Below are 21,423 nucleotides of genomic sequence, written 5' to 3'. Positions count from 1 at the left end.
GTCTTTAGAGATTTACCATAGCACCCTGCTAAAATAGAATTACAGTAATCCAACCTGGAGGTAACAAATGCATGAACTAATTTTTCAGCATCATTTTGAAAAAAGAGCTCTACAAAAATAAACAGACAGGATTTGAATTCAGATATCAAACACATGTTTTATTCACGTCAATGTGACCTCTTAAAGTACAAAATAAAGTGAGTTAGAAGGAAATATATATTTTCTAATATATCAATAACATGAGGAAAAAAAGGTAATTGACAGGAACTGTTATTTAACAACAGGTTCAAGAAGGATTTTGAAGTTATCAAGAAGCTAACTCTTTCCTGCTTGAATCACAAATCACTCAGACCTAGTTCGTGCAGACACGTGCACGTTTTACTGTTTATGATCAGACACACATTGACCTACAAACCGACATTGGGGCAGTAAACTTCATGGGAGGCACGTCAGCGTCATTAAGCTGTAAAAATGACACACGCGGGAGACAAATCACATCGGGGTCATGAATGTTTAAAGACTGAGAATCAAAGTCTGCTTTTCCGCTTGGAGGCAAAAAATCTCTCCAATTATCTTCGGACATCTCTCGGTCTTCCTCAGCGGAGGGAGTTTAGCAGTGAGACAACTCATCTGAACAAAGTTAGTGTTTAGCGTCTCTGTGCTCAGATGTAATCACTCCTCATAGTTTTCATTGACACGCAGTGATTTGAGGAGTGATGGAGGATGTCTTAAACGCCCTCAGTCGGAGCCTACAGGTGGATGCTGGGGCGGCGCATGCGTGCAGGACTGATGCAGGTCAGAGCTGAGCAAAGAGGGAGAGACGGGAAATCTTACAGCTTAAACAGACTGCTCATTAGAAGGAGACGTTGTCGCATGGTTAGTGAGAATGATGCGTGAAATGAGAGCAGCTCCAGCTCACAGGCAGCGCCTCGTTTATTGTAAGTAGGTGGAAACAGGAAGTGAATCTTCTGCCAATAAAAGAGATGTTGATCCATGTGTTGCAGGTACATTGTGGAGTGTGCATTATGCTCTGCAGTCAGAGTCAAACCGAGCTTGAAATGGTTGATTCAAAGCAGATAAGTAAAGAAAAACAACTCAAACCGAAATTCTTTGAGAAAATGTTGTTTTATTAATGCAAATAAATAGTTTGATTCTGTTCAAAACAAACATTTAATCTGAATATAAAAAAAAATTCAAGATTGCATCCTTTTAATTTATACATTAATTTATAATTGATTTATTTCTGCTCTGTATTAAAAAAACAACAACTTCTTGATCAGTTTCCTCAGAGCTTTAGATTTAAAGTGCATAGTTTAAAAAGTAAAAAAAGTGGTTTATCTTCTGATTTATAAAAGAGGTTTATCTTCATGTTGACCTCATCAGTCACTCGTTCTGTGGAGATAAAAAAAGAAACAAAAAAAACCACTTTTATTAAAGCCGTTGATGACACTAATCATGGGAAACTACGAGTCCACTTCTTATTGAAAGTCTGAGGTTTGTCCAGACTGCACACATACGACGCTACAGAGAATTAAATCTGTGTCTCATAGTCAGACCGTACCTGCATCTGTGTATACACCCAGTCCATAAAGTAGGTAACGTTGCCGTAGACTCCTGGCTTGTTCCTCCAAGCACATCCGATCCCCCAGCTCGTGTCCCCTGCCAGCCACCATACATTCCCCTCCTTGACCACCAGGGGTCCTCCACTGTCACCCTGCAGCAGGTAAGGACACAATAACATACTTTAGTGTAAGTGTGTGTGTGTGTGTGTGTGTGTGTGTGTGTGTGTGTGTGTGTGAGGGCCAGACACAACAGTCTCAGACTCACCTGACACGAATCGACTCCTCCCTCCAGTTTGCCGGCACAGATCATTGTCTCGCTGACTTCCCCGTCCAACACCCGAGGTTGGTTACAGGTCTCTCTTTTGTAAATGGTCACTTGAGCCTGATTCATTATGTCAGGGGATGATCCTGTGATTAAAAAAAAAAGAAAAAGTGATATTGTGCTCCCTTAGTTATGCATTAAAAAAAACACTCTTCTATTGTTGTACATCAAGTCCCTAAAAACAGCTGAACCTTGAAACGTTTCAACAAATAATCTACAGGGACGAAAAGTGCTCAGAAATGAGATGACTGGTGTAGTTTTGAGTCCTAAAACCAGGAAGTGAGTTAGCATTTTAGCGCCCTGGGCTCCTAACTCTAAAAGTCAATGTGGATTTTGAATGTGTTTGTGGTTAGACCCCTGAAATAAGGTCTGTGGTTAACACAAGCTGAAGAGATGTTGATGTTTTGTTAGACGAGATAAACTACGTTAGCTAAGACCGCACTTGTGAATTTTAAAATTTTTACGCGAACTTTAAATGGCGGTTGCTAGCGAGTAGCTAACTGAAACTAATGTGAAAAATATTTTCTTTAATTTGAGGAAACGTCACGAAGAAAACAATGTCTCAGCAGCTCTACACCTGGAAATGAAACCCTCAAAAGGACGAGTCAGACGACAGCTGATGTTGGAAGTCTGGCCCCGCCTTCATTCTGATTGGTCAGTTAGGAAGAAAATGGCATCGATGAGCACGGCGGCTCAGGGCGCTGAACTACATTAGCTTTGTTTTGTATTTTGGAGTAACACGTAAATGTCGAACGTGGCAGTAACTTTAGAAACTCTACCGCTCACTTCATTGTATTTTAAACAACTTTGACTGCGAAAGTTTCAAAATAAAAGCCTTGGTTAAGAAGAACCATCTGACTCACCAGAGGAGCGTAAGGCTCCCCATCCTGTAATCCAGGCCTGACGCTCAGCAGAGAGGACAACGTCCACGTTGGGCAGACACACAGGCCTTACCGTATCTAGAACACACACACACACACACACACACACACACACACATATGCTTAAGGCTCGCTGCAGGAATGAACTCACAGCTCATATTGATATTTACTGCATGAAATTGGAGTTTTTATGAGCTGGTACGTACTTGAAAAAGTCAGAGGTGAAGTGAGCTTTAAGAGAGCAATGTCATTGTCGTTTGTTGCCGTGTCAAACTTTTCATGACTGATGATTTTCTGGACACTTTTGTAACCAACACGGTTCATTCTGATCAAGCTCACGTCACCGGAGTATACTCGCCAACGCCTAGCGTCGGAGTTCCCACTGTGTGGGGAAAATAACAAACAGGGAGAATGCAAATGTCAGATTATTTCCTGTTAAAATTCAATAATAATAAGAAGAAAGAGAACAAATGAGCTGATGGCATGACGGGCTGCTCAGGTGCAGCGACTCACTCCTGGAAGCAGTGTGCAGCAGAGAGGATCCACTCAGGGCTGATGATGGAGCCGCCGCAAGCGTGTTGACCAAAATAGTGGAGACTGACCTGCCACGGCCAGGCCCCGTTCACCGCCTCCGTACCGCCAACGATACGAGAGCTGGGTGCTGCTGAACTCTGACCACATCCTGCGGAGGACGGACGAGCACACGAGACAAAAAAACGTTCAGTCATGGCAGATTTTTGGTTCATCCTTCAGAGATAGGGTACAATAATAATAATAAAAAACACAACAGATAACAAAAAATCATGTTTAGATGAAACTTACCGATACAGTTGAGTCTGACAGCGGTTGTTGAGCAACTCTTGCTGTAACAGAAAAGAGTTTAAAAAAAAAAGGATTAAAAAAAGCAGCAAATCTAAAACAATAAAAGGAATAATATTATTGTATCATTCACACTTATAGTAGATATATGGACTGCTACAGAGCCCTTGAAGTCCCCAAAAGTAAAAAAAATAGATAAATAAAAAAATATTTAATTATTTTTTTTATATTTGATAGATTTGATTCAAACATGTCATGCTACTACACTTAAGAACACACGTCTACGTACTACAAGCACATGTGATGGAGCCTTGCAAACTGAAATGATTCACAGTATTTGTCCAATCAGATGAAGAGCAAGTTATCAAGAATGTTTGGAATTTGTTTTGTTTTATGCCCTTGTGGATCCATTAACACATTTAGTTGTTTTACTGCAGCGATGTCTCCACAGCTGTCAACCCCGAGGTTTGTTAGCGTGCAGTTTCTTGCACACATTCTCTACATGTGGCTTCATGTAATCCTGCCCTCCTGCACCCGTAGATGGACAGATAGAGATATGAAGTGTATGTTTGGTTTCATGGCGATGACAATCAGTGCTATCCATGTGATAAAAAAAGAACAGCTACTGTGACATATTAAAAACTGACGGATGATGGCGTATGAAACAAGCCGCACAGCAGACCTATAGGGCCAATATGCAAACTTAAATATTTAGTTTGTTTATCGTTCATCACATCTTCATGTAATTATAGAACAATGCTATCACAGGTCCCCCTGCAGTCACGGTTGTGTTACCTGTGCTCGAGCTGCGACTGTATGCGTGAGCCGTGGTGACTTTCAGACTTCAGCATCAGGTACCCGTCAGAAGCCGCAGATCCTGCAGAGGTCTGTGCGGAAGACACGTAATCGCTCCTGTGAGATGAAAACATGAACGAAAAAAAGTTAGAATATCAGCCAACTTTGATTTGATACGACATCTGCAACAATCTCATAACATTTAGCCTTAAAGATCACATATTATCCTCCTCTCCAACAAGTTCAAATACACCTCAGAGTGCCCCCAAAACATGTCTCTAAATCCACTCTGATCCTGTATTTGATCATGTCTATAAACCCCTCTATTTCAGCCCTGCTCAGAACAGGCTGTTTCTGTGTCTGTAGCTTTAAATATGTAAATGAGCTGTGTCTGACCACGCCCCCTCTCTGGAAGGGCTCGGGTGTACTCGCTGCTTTCTCGCTCCATGTCCTATTGTTTACGGTGAGAAGGCAGACTCAGAGGGCAGAACAAACACCTAGCTGTGGGAGTGTCACCCACCTGGGGGAGGGGCTACTGCCCTTTGTGATGTCATGAAGGGAAAATCTCCAAACGGCCTGTTTGAGCACACGTTTTCTGAAAAGTGGAGCAGGCAGAAGACGGACTTTCCTTTTCTTTTTTTGGGGGGTGGGGGAGTGTAGACAGACCAGAGACAAGTGTATTGTGCACAATATGTGACCTTTAACCTTTTCTGTCTGTCTGGTGCTACTACAGTGGTTGTAGCACAAACGATCATCATAAGACGAGCGTCACCTCTTGTATCCGATTTGTTCACACACAGCTTTCCCATAGTTGTCGTCCCAGTTTTCAGCGCACACCGGCATCCACTTCTGACTGTCGGAGGAGAAACTTTCCAGCAGGAAGTTCGTCCCACGAAGACGAACTGTGGTGCAGACAGAACAAAGCTTTTAGTGCGTCGACTTCATAAACTGTGTTTGATGTTCAGGGTTTTTTTTTTAATGTCTCACAGCACTGAGCTTCGTCTTCTCCATAAGTACAGTCCTTCACTCCGTCACACCACTGAGACAAACTCAGACACTTCCCTCCAGTCCGACACGACCTCCCCAGTAAACACTGGTAATACACTGAAACAAACACATGTACACATAAATACAGGAACACACAGGTATGTGATGATATTACATGCGGTGACTTAAACTCCTTTGCATAAACTCACAGAAGTACCAGAGCAGCAGTGCGATAACGGCCAGGACGACGAGCACACACAGAGTGGCACACAGGGCGTTTTTAAAGTTGCATTTCTTTCTCCCTGCAAGGCGAGACACAAAAAGATTCACTGATAGGACGACTGATACGCGTTTCTTTTCTGGTGTTACACAACAGAATGCAAATTGCAGGCTTTTCGGATTTACATCTTCACATGTAAATACTTTGAATGCACGACACACTGAGGTTCAAAGGTCAGACACAGTCTTAAATTCTTACATTAGCATTTCATGGTTTTTATTGCACCAATTTCACACTTAAATAGAAATGAAAATGAGGTGCGGTAAAAGATAAACCAGTCGTATCAAAACAGAGTCATAAAGTAAGAACAGCATCCATCAATGTATGTAGGTTCCTCTGGATCGTTGGTGGGGACGACCTGTTGCTAGGGACGACCTGTTGCTATGGACACCCCCGTCCCTTCCTCCTTCCTCTTCCCCAATCTCATCTTTCAAGTTCTGCTCGGCTTCGGCTGAGTCGTGCACAAAGTTTCTGCCCCTGAAAGGGAAGTTTTCCTCACCTCTCGAACTTTTACCACATGTTGCTTGGCGCTCGTGACGGATTAACTTTGTATAAAATCTAACAAAGAGTAAGGCCTTGTGTGGATATGTATCGGTGCTGCACAAATAAAGGTTGATCGGTCGAGTCTAAAAGGTTTTATTTGTGAAAGAGTGACGTGTTCTGTCCGACTCTTGTTCAGTTTTTAAATAAAAAATAAGAGGCTCCTCGTGTACAGAGGCCAAAGTCCCTGAGACGAGGAGTCTGACCTGTGTGACCTCTCTCTCTCTCTCTCTCTCTCTCTCTCTCTCTCTCTCTCCTTGACTCTTAAACCAGACTCTCCGAGCTCGAACATTGTATGTGTTCAGTCTTACGAGTGGATATTTGTATTATGATTTAATAAAGGTCAATATTTGCTCATCATCCACAAAGTCAAACATCACTGTACCTTTCCTTTGTCCCGTGTTGGGAGGCACTCCAGGTGCTACAGTGTGGTGAGTGTTGATGGGACTGGGAGAGGTGGCGATGTAGCTCGGGGTCTGCTGAGGGAGGTGAGGGTACATGCTACCCTGTGCTGGCTGGTTGTACGCAGGGGGTCTGACTTCATCGGGGCGATACGCGGTGTTGTCATAGATATGAGGATGTGCCTGCAGGGACAGTGACGAGATCAGCCAGGTAACACACATAGCTTCACACTGACAGATCAAACATGGGAAGAGATTTATATAAAAGTGTGAACAGTTGAAAAAACGAGGCGATGGGTGAAAATGTGCAGGTGTTACTGGACTTACCTGATTATTATTAATATTCATAATGAAGCTGCTGTCAGTGCGCAGGGAGGTCGAACGTCACACCTGGACAAAGTTTAAATTAAACATCAAACCATTCACAAAGAACTGGTCCTGTTATAACACACACACACACACACACACACACACACACACACACACACTTTGGACTCAGTGTATGATTAATTAAAGCTTTAACAAAATACAGTTAACTGTTAGCATGACGAACTCAAAAAGCTCCAGCAACACTCTGAGCATGACCATCATTGTTATTTTTCTCTATATTTGACTTTTTTTATTTATTTTTTTAGTCTATTTCATATATTGGTAATTGCTTCTCATATTTTATTTTATGTAAGTACTTGTTATTTTATAACTTTTTCTTTTGCACCAACACACCAAGACAAATTTCTCGTATATGTAAATGTACTTCAGAATAATAAAAAAAAACAGTCTGATTGGAATCTGAATCAACGTTATTATTAACCTCGTTAGCTTTTATTAGCATGTAAGAGCACACTAAAAAAAAAAGTCAAATCATAGCAACTGTATTTGTTCATTTCTGGTTTAAATAAATCTTGTTGCAGGGGTCGCCATGTGGTTAGTGCACGTTCAGGGAGCGGTTTGGGTTCAAATCCAACCTGTTGCTCCTTCCCTGCATGCCATTATGAACTTTCTTTCTCTGCACGGTTTCTGACTGTATCCACTGTCCTATATCTCTCAATTAAAGGCACAACAAATAACTATATGATAAAAAAAACAATACCAAACACGTCCTTATAAACATCTTATCCAAAAAAAAAGCAACAAAAAAAAGGTCTGATTTGCGTGTAATGAGTAAAAACATCAAAGCGTCCTCCATTATTCAGAGAGCAGGTGTTTACTTGTTTTCTCTGAAAGTCAGAGGTTTATGTTGACCTCTCAGGTGAGTCTGGATTATAATCAGGGTCATGAGATATTTCTGATCACAAACTAGAAACATTTTCTTTTTAAGATTTGGGTTCTTGCAGCAACATAAAAACAGTAACTATGACTGTCGTGGAAAAGAGATTCTTAATCTCAATGGAAACAACCTGATGAAATCAAATAATAGAAATAATATTAATAATAATAACAGCCGAACAAACGCTGAGTAACTTTTGACAAACAAGCAGCAGAAGTCTTTAAGACCTGTTCACACATTGCTATAAAATCAAAAAGCTCACCTCAGTATGCAGACTCACTTTGAGGTAACAGAAGATGTTTCCACCTGTTGGAGAAAAAACCTCGGATCGAATTGTGTGAAATTCCTCCAGCGCTCAGTTATCCTGTCTCTCCTGCACTCTCTCTCTCTCTCTCTCTCTCTCTCTGTCTGTTTCCTGCTCTCTCTCCATTCCTCCATGTAATCATCAGCCATGACCACACCTTCCCTCCCGTGTGCACGAGCCAGCCTCTTTTCAGTCTCTGCGTTTACACAACACTTAACGTGAACGGACTGCAGGTATCGACCAACTGCAAAACTCTAACTCATTGTGTCAGCTCAGGACTTGAGGTAAGAATAATGAGTGGACTTTTGATATTGAATTATATAAGAGGTTAAGCAAACATGATGTTTGACTCTCATGAATCAATATCTCCTTTTTAAACAGTCGACGCCCTCAGCAAAGCTCGTGTCTCCTCATTGAATCTGCATTGTCTTCACATACAGCACTCAAATGTTGCATCTCATCAAGGAAATTAAAACGTCCCATAAGTCATTTGGCAGTTTCTTTAAAGTAATGAGTCAAAGCCATCCTGCTGCCCCTCCTATTGGAAGAACAATGTGGCGTGGAGCAGGGATGACGCATGCTTGTTTGACATACCAGAAATCATCCAGCTCGAGTCTTTCAAAGGGAAGAGGTCGAGTGAAAAGCATATTGGACTTGGCTCTCCCTCTGTGTGTGTTATTGTTGTTTCTCCTAAAGAGCAGCGTTTGTTTAATCAGTAACGTCCATTCAAAATGCCGACGACCACAGGACGACGTTAATCTTTAACTGTGTGTTTGAGTTCACTGGAGGGAGAGCAAAGTGACGGGAGGAAAGAGACGTCCAGTTAGACGAAGTGGAACAAAATGTACAGAGAAACTCTCCTTTGACAGACAGACAGACAGACAGACAGACAGGCAGACAGACAGACAGACAGACAGACAGACAGACAGGCAGGCAGGCAGGCAGGCAGGCAGGCAGGCAGGCAGGCAGGCAGGCAGACAGACAGACAGGCAGGCAGGCAGGTGTATTGTGTAGACAGGTATTATTCATTTGACACACTGTTGTGCAATCACACTCACCTGTCTCATCATGCTCGGACCTGCAGGTGTAAATCGGGTCACAGGTGGCAGTTTGGTTCCTGCTTGAGCCGTCCTATAAATGCTGACAGTGACGGTTCAGACAAAGAGAGACAAACACTGATTTACAGCGAGGGCTGCTGTCGGTTTGGAACATTTTCATAAACACACAAAACACTGAAGCAGCTGCTGCGTAGAGTTCAGATCTGAGAGCTCCCACACAGTTTGGATTCACACGCTCGACTTTACAGACCATCAGCTTTATCATATCATTCATTCAAAAACAACTGATGACCTAATGAGCCTGTCATCCAATCACCAGCCATCATTACTCTTTATGTGTTTTCATCCTTCGTGCAAACTAAACCAAACGTGTATGACGTCTTCCTGAAACAATAAAAAAAAAATATATTTTTTAATTAAATAGGAAGAAAAAAATAATTAAACAAAAGTGACATAATGAGTCATGATGACTTTGCAGCCATGTTGTTTGTTTACAGTCTCCGTGGAAACAGGACTAACAGAGAAACAAATGGCCGGTTTGCTTCTCTGACAAATAAATCACTGCAGGACTCAGACAGCTTCTTAGTGTGATAAGAAATAATCAGAACAGGGGGTTTGCAACTTATTCCAAACTTTAACTTTTTTTTTTTATAAAACCAAAATAATAAACACTTAACCTTTTCACTTTTTTCTCTCAATAGATTCAGCTTCGATTGGTTAGGGAGAAGACAGGAAAGCTCAGGTCTTTATCCCCTTCAGTCTATGAAACGACGGCAGGCATCACTATGAGATGAGCCTTTTTAAACTGTTTTTTGTTTTTTTTCTTTTTCAACAGAAAGCATTTTAACTGTGTGTGAGTTTGGGCAGGGATCTCCAACAGTTAGCTTAGGAGCTAACGGTAAGCTAAAGTAGCTCTCCTTTAAAATCAGATGACAGTGAATACACTTTTTTACCACTATACATATATTTGGCTCGTAAAAACAGCTTCAAGCAGATATGTTTGTTTTGTTTTTTTACCTTGATGTGAGTTTAAGGTTATTGATCGATTATTGCAGTTTCACACGTGCACAAACAACAGCTGTGTGAATAAAGTAGCTCTTAGTGACTTTCACTATTTCAAAGAAGCTCTCAGGTGAAGAAAGGTTGGAGACCCCTGGATTCGAGTATTAATAATCAAAATACAGTTCAATTCACTACCTTCTATTTGCTTTGAAGGAGCTCATCATGACAACCTGCTGCACCGTGGGCGGGCGGGAGAGAGAGAGATGAATCTTTACATCTTAAAGATTCATTTCCATCTATTCCTGAAGCTAGCTCAAGCAGCAGAGTCGTGCCGTCCCTCACTGAAGTTTCACAGGTATTTAGACTCGATTCAGATCATCGAGCAGGACACTTGTGCCCGCGCACACACACTCAGTCAACAGCTGATCCACCTTCTCACACAGGTATGCGTTCAGTCTTCTGTCTCTCTTGGGCAGATGTTGACGTCCATTTGGGTTTGATATGCAAACTGTCTTTAGTCTAAAAGCTGCAGCCACACCAAGCTGTAAAAGAGCCTTTAACTGCGATGGGCTTAACCTGCTTTTTACGCTGATGGATGTTCATACTGAATGAAGTTTCTAATAACTTGGTAGACAAATGATGAGGATTTTTCCAAACCTGGAGAGGTCACAGATGTGGCTTTATATGGTCATCAGCTTCAGGAGCATGAGGGTCAAACCCGCTCCCAGCCAACAGATGGTACATACTCTAACACAGGTCACACCTACACACTCACACACTGATGTAAGAGGCTGCAACTGACCATCACAAGCAACCAATCACATTCACACAACGCTGACGAAGCAGCGGGAGCTTTTTGGGGGTTAAGTGTCTTGCCCAAGGACACTTCGGACACATTGCTGCAGCAGCTGGGGATTGAACCCCCGACTTTCGGATTAGAAAACGAGTCTACCACTGATCCACAGCCAGGACACTTTGTTGCCATCTTGAACAAAACAGTTGTTTGATAGAATTTATTTTTTTAATAATTACATTAAAACTTGAACTACCAGGCAGTCATTTTGACTGTTTTCAAAATTCGAAACGTCATAACTTGTTTTTAAAAAAAACCTATGTACCAATAGACTGGTGTAGTTTTGAGTCCTATAACCACGAAGTGAGTTAGCATTTTAGCGCCATGGGTTCCTAACTCTAAAAGTCAATGTGGATTTTAAATGGGTTTGTGTTTAGACACCTGAAATAAGGTCCGTGGTTAACACAAGCTGAAGAGATAAACTACGTTAGCTAAGACCCCACTTGTGACTTTAAAAGTTTTTACACAAACTTTAAATGGCGGTTGCTAACGAGTAGCTAACTGAGACTACAGTGGTTGTCACAGACATTAAACGTCATCACGCCGGGAACTCTCTCCCTAATCCTCCTTACAGTTTCTAGTCATGTTTTTCAGTGCTCTTGTAAATATTAGAATAATAAACAACTTATAAAGCTAACGTTTAGCTAGCTTGTCAAATCCACTGATTAGATCGATGAAGCATAACGGTCATGATGTCATTATAAATCGACCGCGGTGTAGTTCGCTAGCGCATAACGTTAGCTTTTTACTTCTCTGGGCTGCATTAACTCTTCAAACTTCATATAAATGATGTTCATCTGTAAAGATTATCCCGCTGAACAACACAGCAACGCGTCAGAAACGTGTGTTGACACAGAGCTTATTTTCTGCAATGATCCAAAATCCAATGCAAAAATCCCATAGGCGAATTTTCGTAGGAACCACCGGCGCCATTTTTTCGGGTTGGCCTACAAAAATACGTCATTACTATACCAGTCTATAGGACCCTAACTTTTCCTAAATGTGTGTACATTTCATTCTAACATTGTTTTATCAGTAACAATTCAAAACACAAATGAGATATGAGTGGAACTACCTCAAACTACCATTAGCAGTCAAATTGACTGCATGCTTTTTACAGGCGGCTTAATATGCTACATTTTCCCGCCCTTTTTCCTGCTCTGTTGCTGTTTGTTCTTTATCCTCTGTGAAGCTAAAACCTTTTTATAGTTTTACTCTAACCCCAAGAGACAAAAATGACAAGTAAAAAGACAATGACAGCTATGGAAGCTTTAGCCTTGATGAGGAAGATTCAGACGGAGGAGCAGGTTCAGAGAGTGATGTCTCATAGTGTAAATAAATAAAATAAATAAAACGCTCAATCATTATAGTTTTCATTTAATGTCCTGATGTATATTTACCTATTCCACCAATTAATTCTTAGATCTTTTTATTGATAATCCAAATTATGTTCGAGCAGTCGAAATGACTGCTAATGGTAGTTCTTGTTGTTGCGTAATTCTGTGTTAAGAAGGTTCATTAATCTTTATTCACAAAAATGAAAAATCGAACCTCCTGAAAGTGGAAATGTTCCAGATCCTTTAGAAAACATCGACAACAATTCAGAATTCAAAAACTATTTATTCAACCACTTCAAGTCAGAGTTAAATATTAATCCTTTCTTCTTTTGCACAACGTTTCAAACAAAGGAGTGTGTTAAACACTGGCGTGATGACGTCAGGCGAGTCGAGTGTGTGACGAAGGCCGCCGGTTTTAAAAGTGTCACAGACTGAAGAGTGTGTGTGTGTCAGCAGGAGTAAAGTTTACAATCGTTTTTCTACAGTTTCTGGATGAGAATAGAAGAAGCTCCGCCCCCTCCGTTACAGATGCCCGCCAGTCCATACTGTCCCGACTTCAAGTTGTGCGCCATGTGACCCACGATCCTCGCACCAGACATCCTGACACAGAAGAGAAACAGAGTCTACATCACTTCATGTTTGGACAAACATTAAAGGAGCTGTGTTCAGATTGACTTTAACATCTGAGCCATGCTGGATCACTTCCTGTTCGAGCTTCACCCCGCCTCAGAAACACGTCTGTGCACAGGCGTAGTCGACCTTCACAAATCTTTTAATAAAAGTGGAAATCTTTCACCTTATTTTCAGGAAATGAGTGCAAAAGATACAAACACAGAGCACACGTTTATTTTCTTTAAATCTCCGTCAGCGCTTCATGTTCCTGAAAACTGTCCGACACAAACGGTTCTGTTTAAGGATAGTGGGAATTCTTTCTGCGTACAGGGGACAAACAGCTCGCTGCTCAGCTGTCACACTGCTGCTGGTGACGTCACACACACACACACACACACACACACACACACACACACACACACACACACACACACACACACACACACACACACACACACACACACACACACACACACACACACACACACACACACACACACACACACACACACACACACACACTCTCTCTCTCTCTGCTGTTGCAGGTTCGTCACAGGAAACCTGGAGGTTTAGTTTTGCATCAATCGACAGAAGAGCGGCGGCACGGCGGGCTCCAGGTCACTCGAGTTTTTAGCACATCGCTTTTTAGCATCAGCGCTAACGCAGCGCGACACGATCGCCAGAGAACAAACAACCTGATGATAAGAACTGTGAAACATTTCTGTGTCTTTGATTATAGATCAATGCAGATAGGATCTTCAGGATAAGCACCTGCAGAAAACGCTTTATAAGGTTTAAGTTACTTTTTTTTCTTTTAAGATTTGAGGATTTTTTTGTCTTAATTTGACAGGACGGGTGATGATGTAATAAACTAGGCGGAGAGAGATGTGGGGAAAGAAACTTGAACCAGGGCCGTCTTCTTCCGTACATCGGATGTGACCTGACCGCTAGGCCATCTGTACCCAACATGTGTTATTGTCCGTCGTTCCTGTCACCCATTCCTTTGTTTTTAATCTACTGGACTTAAACCGAGAAAGAGGAGGTCGGAGACACGTTTCTACGTCTCAACCCACACGGTGTGTTCGAGTCCCTCTCAGCGACTCACCCGATTGGATGTCCCAGAGACACAGCTCCTCCGTTGACGTTGACCTTTGCAGGGTCGATGTCCAACATCTTGATGTTGGCCAGGACGACCACGCTGAAGGCCTCGTTGATCTCCCACATGTCGATGTCCTCCTTCTTCAGGCCTGCAGCATCCAGGACCTGAGACACACACACACACACACACACACACACACACACACACACACACACACACACACACACACACACACACACACACACACACACACACACACACACACACACACACACACACACACACACACACACACACACACACACACACACACACACACACACACACACACGAATAAAAACCTCATCCCTCACTCTGACCCGTGCTTTCATCCACTTCAGCACGCTCCAATCAAAAACCAACGATGGCAGAACGCACGGCGTGTAAATCTGAGCGAACGAGTGCTGGAGGTTTGTCTCCAGCTCTTTGAGAGATGTTTTTAAAACATGCTGACCGAGCATCGACTTCAGAACCACACTGCGTGCATGTTCAGATCCAGTCGACGGGTTTTTAAGGTTTTTTGTGGAGGTGAATTGAGTTCACACCGAGTACGAAGAAAAGCTTCTTTTTTATTTCCCTCGGGATCAATGAAGTATCTATCTTTGTTTAATGCTGTGGTTACAGTCTTTCATTGCTGCCATGTGTCGAGCGAGCCACCAGGTGTCGCTGTGTTTGCAGAATTTGAAGCCACGAGTCGGAAATCTTTTTTTTTTCCTTTGCTGCAAACAGAAAGAGAGCCTCACACTTTCACGAGATATTATATGGACTTAAGACAAAAACAACAACTTAAAGGACTTGTTTTAGACAGAAGAAGAAGAAGGATCCTGTTTCTGAGCGATCCCTGCAGAGACTCACCTTCGGCACAGCAAAGGCCGGAGCGATGGGGAAGTCAATGGGTGCAACAGCAGCATCAGCAAAAGCTGAAAACAGACAAACAATGACCGATTAAAACAGCTCGTTTATAAAAAAACTACCAAGATCTTGTTTGTCAGGGAAAGAGGAAAGACTCATGCACATTTTAAAATCAACTTTACAGCAAGCTGAGTAATGAGTCTGTGCTCAGAGAAGGTTCTAGATGGGCGTTTTGTATATCATGCATCATTATTATTATTTTTTTTCCTGTTTGAATTTGACGCACATTTAAAAGAAAATACGATCTCCCGTCTGCGGCTCTAAAATCATCTCTGCGTCTGTTGTGTCACTGAAGCTGCTGTTCAGGGTCGACGGCTTCAGTCAAACACCTGGAGGTGATCTGCAGCTCCTCATCACCAGGTGAAACTCTGCTCACTCCTGTGGTGTTGTGTTGAGTGTTTCGATTTTTGAAGGAGTGAAAAAAATAAAATAAAATAAAAAATCATCCTCACTGCATAGGACGAAGTTTTTGTAACGTTCACAGACTCACTGTGCAAAGGCCTTCAGAGTGTGTGTGTGTGTGTGTGTGTGTGTGTGTGTGCGTGTACTTACACACCACCCTGGCCAGTGGCGTGACGTTGAGTCTCTTAGCAGCGTCTGCTGTCATTAAAACGAGAGCTGCTGCTCCGTCGTTCAGCGTGCTGGCGTTTGCTGCCGTCACCGTTCCTAAATAAATAAATAAATAAATAATGTAGAGGGCAGAAAAGTGTGATTGTAAATAAAGTTAAAGAGCAGCAGAGCAGAAGCACAGTGTGATTGGCTGAAGGGTGAAAAGTGTTTACCGTTCTCTTTCTGGAACACGGCCCTCAGTTTGGGAACTTTGCTGAAGTCGACTCTCCTCCACTCCTCGTCCTCGGACACCACCAAATCAGCTTTACCTTTAAAAAAAACCAAACGCAACTCAAACACGCTGTGCAGAATAGAAGAGCGAAGGTCGGCGGGCCCAGAGCGCCGCCTCACCTCTCTGTGGAATGCTCACGGGGACGATCTCCTTGGCGAGCACGCCGGCCTCGTACGCCGCTTTGCTCCGGCTATATGAGCTGATGGCGTACGCGTCCTGCTCCTCTCTGCTGATGTTGGAGTTCTTCGCTGTGTTCTCTGCACAGTTTCCCTGTTGGAGACGGTCAAACGCACAAAGCAGCAGAGATGAAGCTCACTTTGGCTAATTTCTTTTTTAATTTTTTTTTTACAAATCTGCAGAACTTTACAGATTTACAAATGTAAAGTGCTCTACAAATAAAATATATTATTATTATCATCACAAGTGGTGAGTCTTCTAGCTCACAAAGCCCTCGTTCAAATATGTAAAAAAAGAAAAAAAAAATCCACTTGGATATTTTGACTGTTTTGATTTTTCTCCCTCCAGAATCCAGAACAAGTCTGAGCACAACCCCGAGCACGTCAACAGGAAGTGGATGGAGTTGGGTGGTTACCATGTGGAACTTGTTGTAGACGTCGGTGAGGCCGTCTTTGACAATGAGGTCCTCCATCCTGACTCCTCCGTAGGCCGGGGTGTCTCTGGGCATCACGTACGGTACGTTGGACATGCTCTCCATGCCTCCTGCCACCATGACATCCTGACAACACACACACACACACACACACACACACACACACACACACACACACACACACACACACACACACACACACACACACACACACACACACACACACACACACACACACACACACACACACACACACACACACACACACACACACACACACACACACACACCTGTGAGCGCCACCTACAGTCTCTCAGGAAGCAGTGGAAGACGCGGTGTAAAATGTTAAACACATCCACGGCGGTGAATGAAGTCTGACAGTGTGGAGCGGCGTCATGACCTCACACACAGATTTAACTGGGCTGCTGGCAGGAAGAAATGTAGGGTGAAGTCAGGATGTAAACACGTCAACATGTTGTTGTTCAAAGTTTGCCCGGAAATAAACAAACATTCCTGTGAGCGAGCGTGTGCGATGTGATTTATTTATTTTTCCTTCCATAAAATAAATACTCGAAGAAAGAAAGCACAGATTTCAGTCTTAAAAGAATAATGTGTAACTCTGACACCTAGTGTTCAAGATGGGTACTGCAGTCTGACTTTAAAACTTTGGAGAAAGCTGCCCCCCCCTCCCCCAATCCAACACTGATCCTAGTTTGAGCAGCTTTCTGCTGCTGGAGCTTATTAGAAACATGCAGAGGCTTTTTAGCTCGGGTACAATCACTTCTATCTGAAGCAGTTCCACTGCCCGCTTCCATCGCTGCAACACCTGTTCACCTGAAAACTGCTCTCATATCTGGCAAACCCAGGGGCGTCCAAAACGGCCTTCAAAGCCCCGCCTACCTTCTCTGGTCCAAACAAATCCAGAGCATTCAGGAGCAGAATCTAAAGTTAGAAGGAGGACATACTGGCTGCTCACTTCACTCTGCAGATCTCTCACAGTCACGTCTGTATAATCTCTGGACAGAATCAACAACATGGAGACGAAAGCTGTTTTCACTCATAACAAACCACCATCATTTCAGAGCTCAGATTGTGTGTGTGTGTGTGTGTGTGTGTGTGTGTGTGTCGTCCTGTATCTACCTGGTGTCCACACATCAGACTCTGAGCTGCCAACATGATGGACTTCATGCCAGACGCACACACTTTGTTGATGGTTGTTGCTGGAGTGCCGAGAGTCAAACCTGCACACACAATCACAGACAGACGAGGGTTTATATCAGTTATATTTTATATATAGATTTAAAATCTTTCTAAAGTTAGTTCACGCCGGGGTTCTTTCGTAGACTTGGATGCAGGCTGAGTGGATCCAGCACCTTTAAGCCCCTCCCCCTCCCCCTCCCTCCAGACGTCTCTCTCTCTCTCCTTCTTTTAAATCTCATCTCTGGACACGACTTTCAGTCTGCTCATTTTCCATCCCGTCTCCTGAATCCTCGTCACAGTGGCTGTGTTCACTCTTAATATGTCTCATCAGTCTGATCATTGTATCTGTGTACTGTCACGTTGTACGTCTAACTGGTAAAGGGATTACCTTTAAAAAATGTGTGGTTATAATCCAGATTACAGATGTAGACATTGAAGGTGTCGGCTGCTTTTAGTTAGCTCTCGAAATATCAAAGCGTCTGAGCAGGTTGACTAAAAAACATGTGTAAGGATTATTTGTTACTAGCTTTATCTTACTGATTATACCATTTAAATTATCGTTTCCTTATTGTATTTACTTGCCGTTTAAGCTGCATGTACTTCCTGTTTTTTTATTTGTTATTATTTTATTTATTTCATGCACCTAAAACAAACAAACAAACAAAATGGAAGAAATGAAAATGAAAACAAAGGAGAGCACAATGTTAGTTTATCCAAACATGGAGGAGCCAGTTAAAGGTGTAACACAGAAACACGTTCTTAAAGTCAGCAGCAGTTGAATGATAACTTCATTACTATGATGTCGTATTTGTGATAATGACAGGTGAGAGGAAACCGACCTGCTGCCAGTAAAGCTTGTCTGGTGGGGGCTTGTCCTTCTCCGGCCTGGAGAACATTTCCCATGTACACTTCCTTCACCTCTTCAGGAGCGATTCCTGCACACAGGAAACAGGAAGTCAAGTCACTGAATATCCGTAGCCTTCTCAAAGTCGCACGCTCGGAAAAAAAGAGTAAACCTAACATCCTTTGTTTCCTTTCATATTTTATCTGAGCCACACTTCACCCGGAGGCGATGATGATGATGATGATGATGAACAGGTAGAGACTAAATGAACCATCTGAACTCGCCTGCTTTCTGGATGGCTCCCTTGATGGCGATGGAGCCCAGCGTCGTGGCTTGAACGGCTGCCAGGCTGCCTCTGAACGAGCCCATCGGCGTGCGGACTGCGCTGACGATGACGACTTCCTGAAACCGATGAGATTAAAAATGTGAAATTAAAATCTGCTGTCAAAGTGTGCCGTTTATTTATCATGCATCTGTCACTGAACTTACATTGAGCGAAGGGCGAGATGAGTACGTTCTTGAGACGTACTTGTGAGCCTAAAAAAAAAGCACAAGAATTCAAATCACAAAACGCTCATCCTGACACAGAAGGAAATGACCAAAGTAATCCTTCCAGTGTTTTCTGCTCTTGAACGACAACTTGAAAACTACTCTGATTAAAGTGTTTCAATGTTTGCATCAGAAATTAAAAGGCTGTCTTTATTCAGTGACTGGACTTCCTGTTTCCTGTGTGCAGTAGAGCTGAAACGATTCCTCGAATAACTCGAATAATTCGATTACAAAAATTCATCGAGGAATTTTTGCTGCCTCGAGGCTTCGTTAAGTTTTTTTTTTTTTTTTTTTGCGTCATCAAAACTTTGGTATGAGTATAAAACACGTTTAATGTAGCTGCAGCTACCTGCTCCTCTCTCTGACACACAGACACTTCAACACGCACACGCGAGCGCGGCGCGCCCCTTTTAACTTTTAGTCAGCACACAGTTGATCCGTGATCCAGACGACCCAGTCGGGAACACGTGATCCGGTCAAATGGTCGGCTTTTCTCCGTTCACTCTCTCCGTGTTTGCAGCTAACATAACGATAGCAACGTCCTCTCACAGTCTCTGTCATAGACACGTCTATGGTCTCTGTAGTCTGTGAGCGTGCTGAATGTACGCGCTGCAGGAGCAGACAGAGATACACTTTTAATAATGAACAGGCTGATTATATGAAATGTCTGATGTCTTCAAAGCTAAATCAACACAGAACTTGTTTGTGGAATAATAATTTAGCAAATATATATTTAAAGTTTCTCAATCTCCTGATCTGACATAATGATTGATTCTGTGATTGATTCAACAGAACATAATGCTTTCTCTATTAAATGTACTGTAACAGATGTGTAGGCTACACAAAACAGTATTTGTTATTTCAGCCATTAAAACATGTTTGGCCTGTATTTTTAATTTACCTGCCACATTGACCAGTGAATCAAAAAGTTTATTTGGGACCCTGTCAGTAATATGGTGAGCATCATCAGCAGCTGTAGAGCAGAGGTGGTTGGCTGTAACAAGCAGGCGTTACCACGGTAACTGCAAAGAAGCAGGTTTGTAGGGACGACCCAAGACGAGTTAAAACTTAATTAAGCAAAAGTATGATTTATTCGATTACTCGATTAATCGACAGGATATTCGATAGAATACTCGATTACTAAAATATTCGATAGCTGCAGCTCTAGTGTGCAGGAATCGCTCCTGAAGAGGTGAAGGAAGTGTGCATGGGAAATGTTCTTCAGGCCGGAGAAGGACAAGCCCCCTGGCGGCTGTGGCTCAGTTGGTAGAGTCGTCATCCCTCAATCGGAAGGTCGAGGATTCGATCCCCAGCTACCTGCGAGCAACATGTCCGATGTGTCCTTGGGCAAGACACCCAACCCCAAATTGCTCCCCCTGCTGCGTCTGAATGCGTATGAATGTGGCGTGAATGGAATTAGTTACTAAAATGGGCATATAACCAGCCTTCAGTGTAAATGGGTAGGTGTGATCTGCGGTGTAAAAAGCACTTTGAGTAGTCGGAAGACTAGAAAAGACTATACAAGCTCAAGTCCATTTACCATTTATGCAAAAAACAGCAGGCAGGGGATCTACGACGACGTGTTTTACCTGTCACAGGTGACCTCATGACCTCTTGACCTCATGGAGGCTCTCTGCAGGTTCAGTAAAGCAAGCTGCTGTAGCTGCTGTTGTTGTTATTATAGTCAACAGTGTGTTGTGTGTTGTGCTGACTTTCTTTAATGAGAAGCAGACTCGGTTAGAAAACGTGTGATATGAAGGTGTCTGATAAAAACACACCTGTAGCGGCTCTCAGGTTGTATCATTGACGTTTTAACATTGACATTTAACTCTGTTAGCTCAGCTGCTTTAATGCGAGGAGAGAGGAGGGCCTTGTGTTTACAGCTAGCACAACTGTCGCTGAATCTCGCTTTCGTGTGCAAAAATAATGAGAAATAACAACAAAGCAGAAAAACTAAACCGGAAGTGTTGACTCCCTCACTCACCAGGTGTTTACAGGCACGTGCGTGCATGTTTAAAAGTCCACTGGATGACATGTCGAAGCGCAGACAGGAAACCGTGACACACACACTCACTTTGAGCCCGCTTCACCTTCAGCCATGCAGCCGAGAGAGCAGGACGCGTCAGCCAATCACAGCGAGAGGTGTGCTCCCTGACGTCATCGTTCGCAAGGCATTGTGGTTATTGAAGTTTAACGATGAAATTAAACAACTTGACGCTTTATTCCAAATTTAAGGAATTAAAAAGTATAGTCAGGGATGAGCTAAAAGAATTTAAGGTGATGAATCATTTTTATGCATCAACCAAGTG

The 21,423-nt window shown here is 42.8% G+C and overlaps 2 protein-coding genes across 3 annotated transcripts; both read right to left on the bottom strand.

Annotated features, from left to right (window-relative positions):
• Positions 1-1,106: 1,106 nt before the first annotated feature.
• tmprss2 (transmembrane serine protease 2) lies at positions 1,107-9,339 on the bottom strand. Of its 2 annotated transcripts, XM_079355538.1 has the most exons (15): positions 9,217-9,339; positions 8,117-8,160; positions 6,915-6,977; positions 6,572-6,770; positions 5,576-5,668; positions 5,367-5,483; positions 5,152-5,281; positions 4,380-4,496; positions 3,588-3,628; positions 3,279-3,447; positions 2,972-3,147; positions 2,748-2,843; positions 1,828-1,970; positions 1,562-1,714; positions 1,107-1,392 (listed from the first exon to the last, which is right to left on the bottom strand). In XM_079355538.1, exons 3-15 carry the CDS (start codon positions 6,933-6,935, stop codon positions 1,384-1,386), a joined length of 1,464 nt encoding a protein of 487 aa, XP_079211664.1. In that variant the 5' UTR covers positions 6,936-6,977; positions 8,117-8,160; positions 9,217-9,339; the 3' UTR covers positions 1,107-1,383. The 2 variants fall into 2 exon arrangements, with proteins under 2 accessions (XP_079211664.1, XP_079211665.1); XM_079355539.1 differs by lacking the exon at positions 9,217-9,339 and having other exon boundaries at positions 8,117-8,200.
• Positions 9,340-12,671: 3,332 nt separating this feature from the next.
• Positions 12,672-21,255, bottom strand: acat1 (acetyl-CoA acetyltransferase 1). The gene is made up of 12 exons (XM_079355720.1): positions 21,099-21,255; positions 19,055-19,102; positions 18,850-18,967; positions 18,561-18,656; positions 17,662-17,762; positions 16,504-16,647; positions 16,031-16,181; positions 15,853-15,948; positions 15,623-15,736; positions 15,014-15,078; positions 14,126-14,283; positions 12,672-13,008 (listed from the first exon to the last, which is right to left on the bottom strand). Exons 1-12 carry the CDS (start codon positions 21,147-21,149, stop codon positions 12,888-12,890), a joined length of 1,263 nt encoding a protein of 420 aa, XP_079211846.1. The 5' UTR covers positions 21,150-21,255; the 3' UTR covers positions 12,672-12,887.
• Positions 21,256-21,423: the final 168 nt, after the last annotated feature.

Source organism: Symphodus melops (genome assembly GCF_947650265.1).
Source record: "Symphodus melops genome assembly, chromosome: 11".
In the NCBI taxonomy this organism is placed as follows: Eukaryota; Metazoa; Chordata; class Actinopteri; order Labriformes; family Labridae; genus Symphodus; species Symphodus melops.
The sequence above is the reverse complement of the archived record's forward strand: the minus strand, read 5'-3'. Positions and strand labels throughout refer to the sequence as shown.

Bases quoted from the DNA above. Each gene is read 5' to 3' on its own strand.
- tmprss2 (XM_079355538.1), bottom strand. From the start codon at position 6,935: ATGAATATTAATAATAATCAG. The intron at 5,282-5,366 runs GTGAGACATTAA...TCTGCACCACAG, and splicing joins AGAAGACGAAGCTCAGTGCT to TTCGTCTTCGTGGGACGAAC. The intron at 1,971-2,747 runs GTGAGTCAGATG...TTTTAATCACAG, and splicing joins GGGAGCCTTACGCTCCTCTG to GATCATCCCCTGACATAATG.
- acat1 (XM_079355720.1), bottom strand. From the start codon at position 21,149: ATGTCATCCAGTGGACTTTTAAACATGCACGCACGTGCCTGTAAACAC. The intron at 15,079-15,622 runs GTAAGTACACGC...GTCTGTTTTCAG, and splicing joins GCCACTGGCCAGGGTGGTGT to CTTTTGCTGATGCTGCTGTT. The intron at 13,009-14,125 runs GTGAGTCGCTGA...CTTCTGTGTCAG, and splicing joins TCTCTGGGACATCCAATCGG to GATGTCTGGTGCGAGGATCG.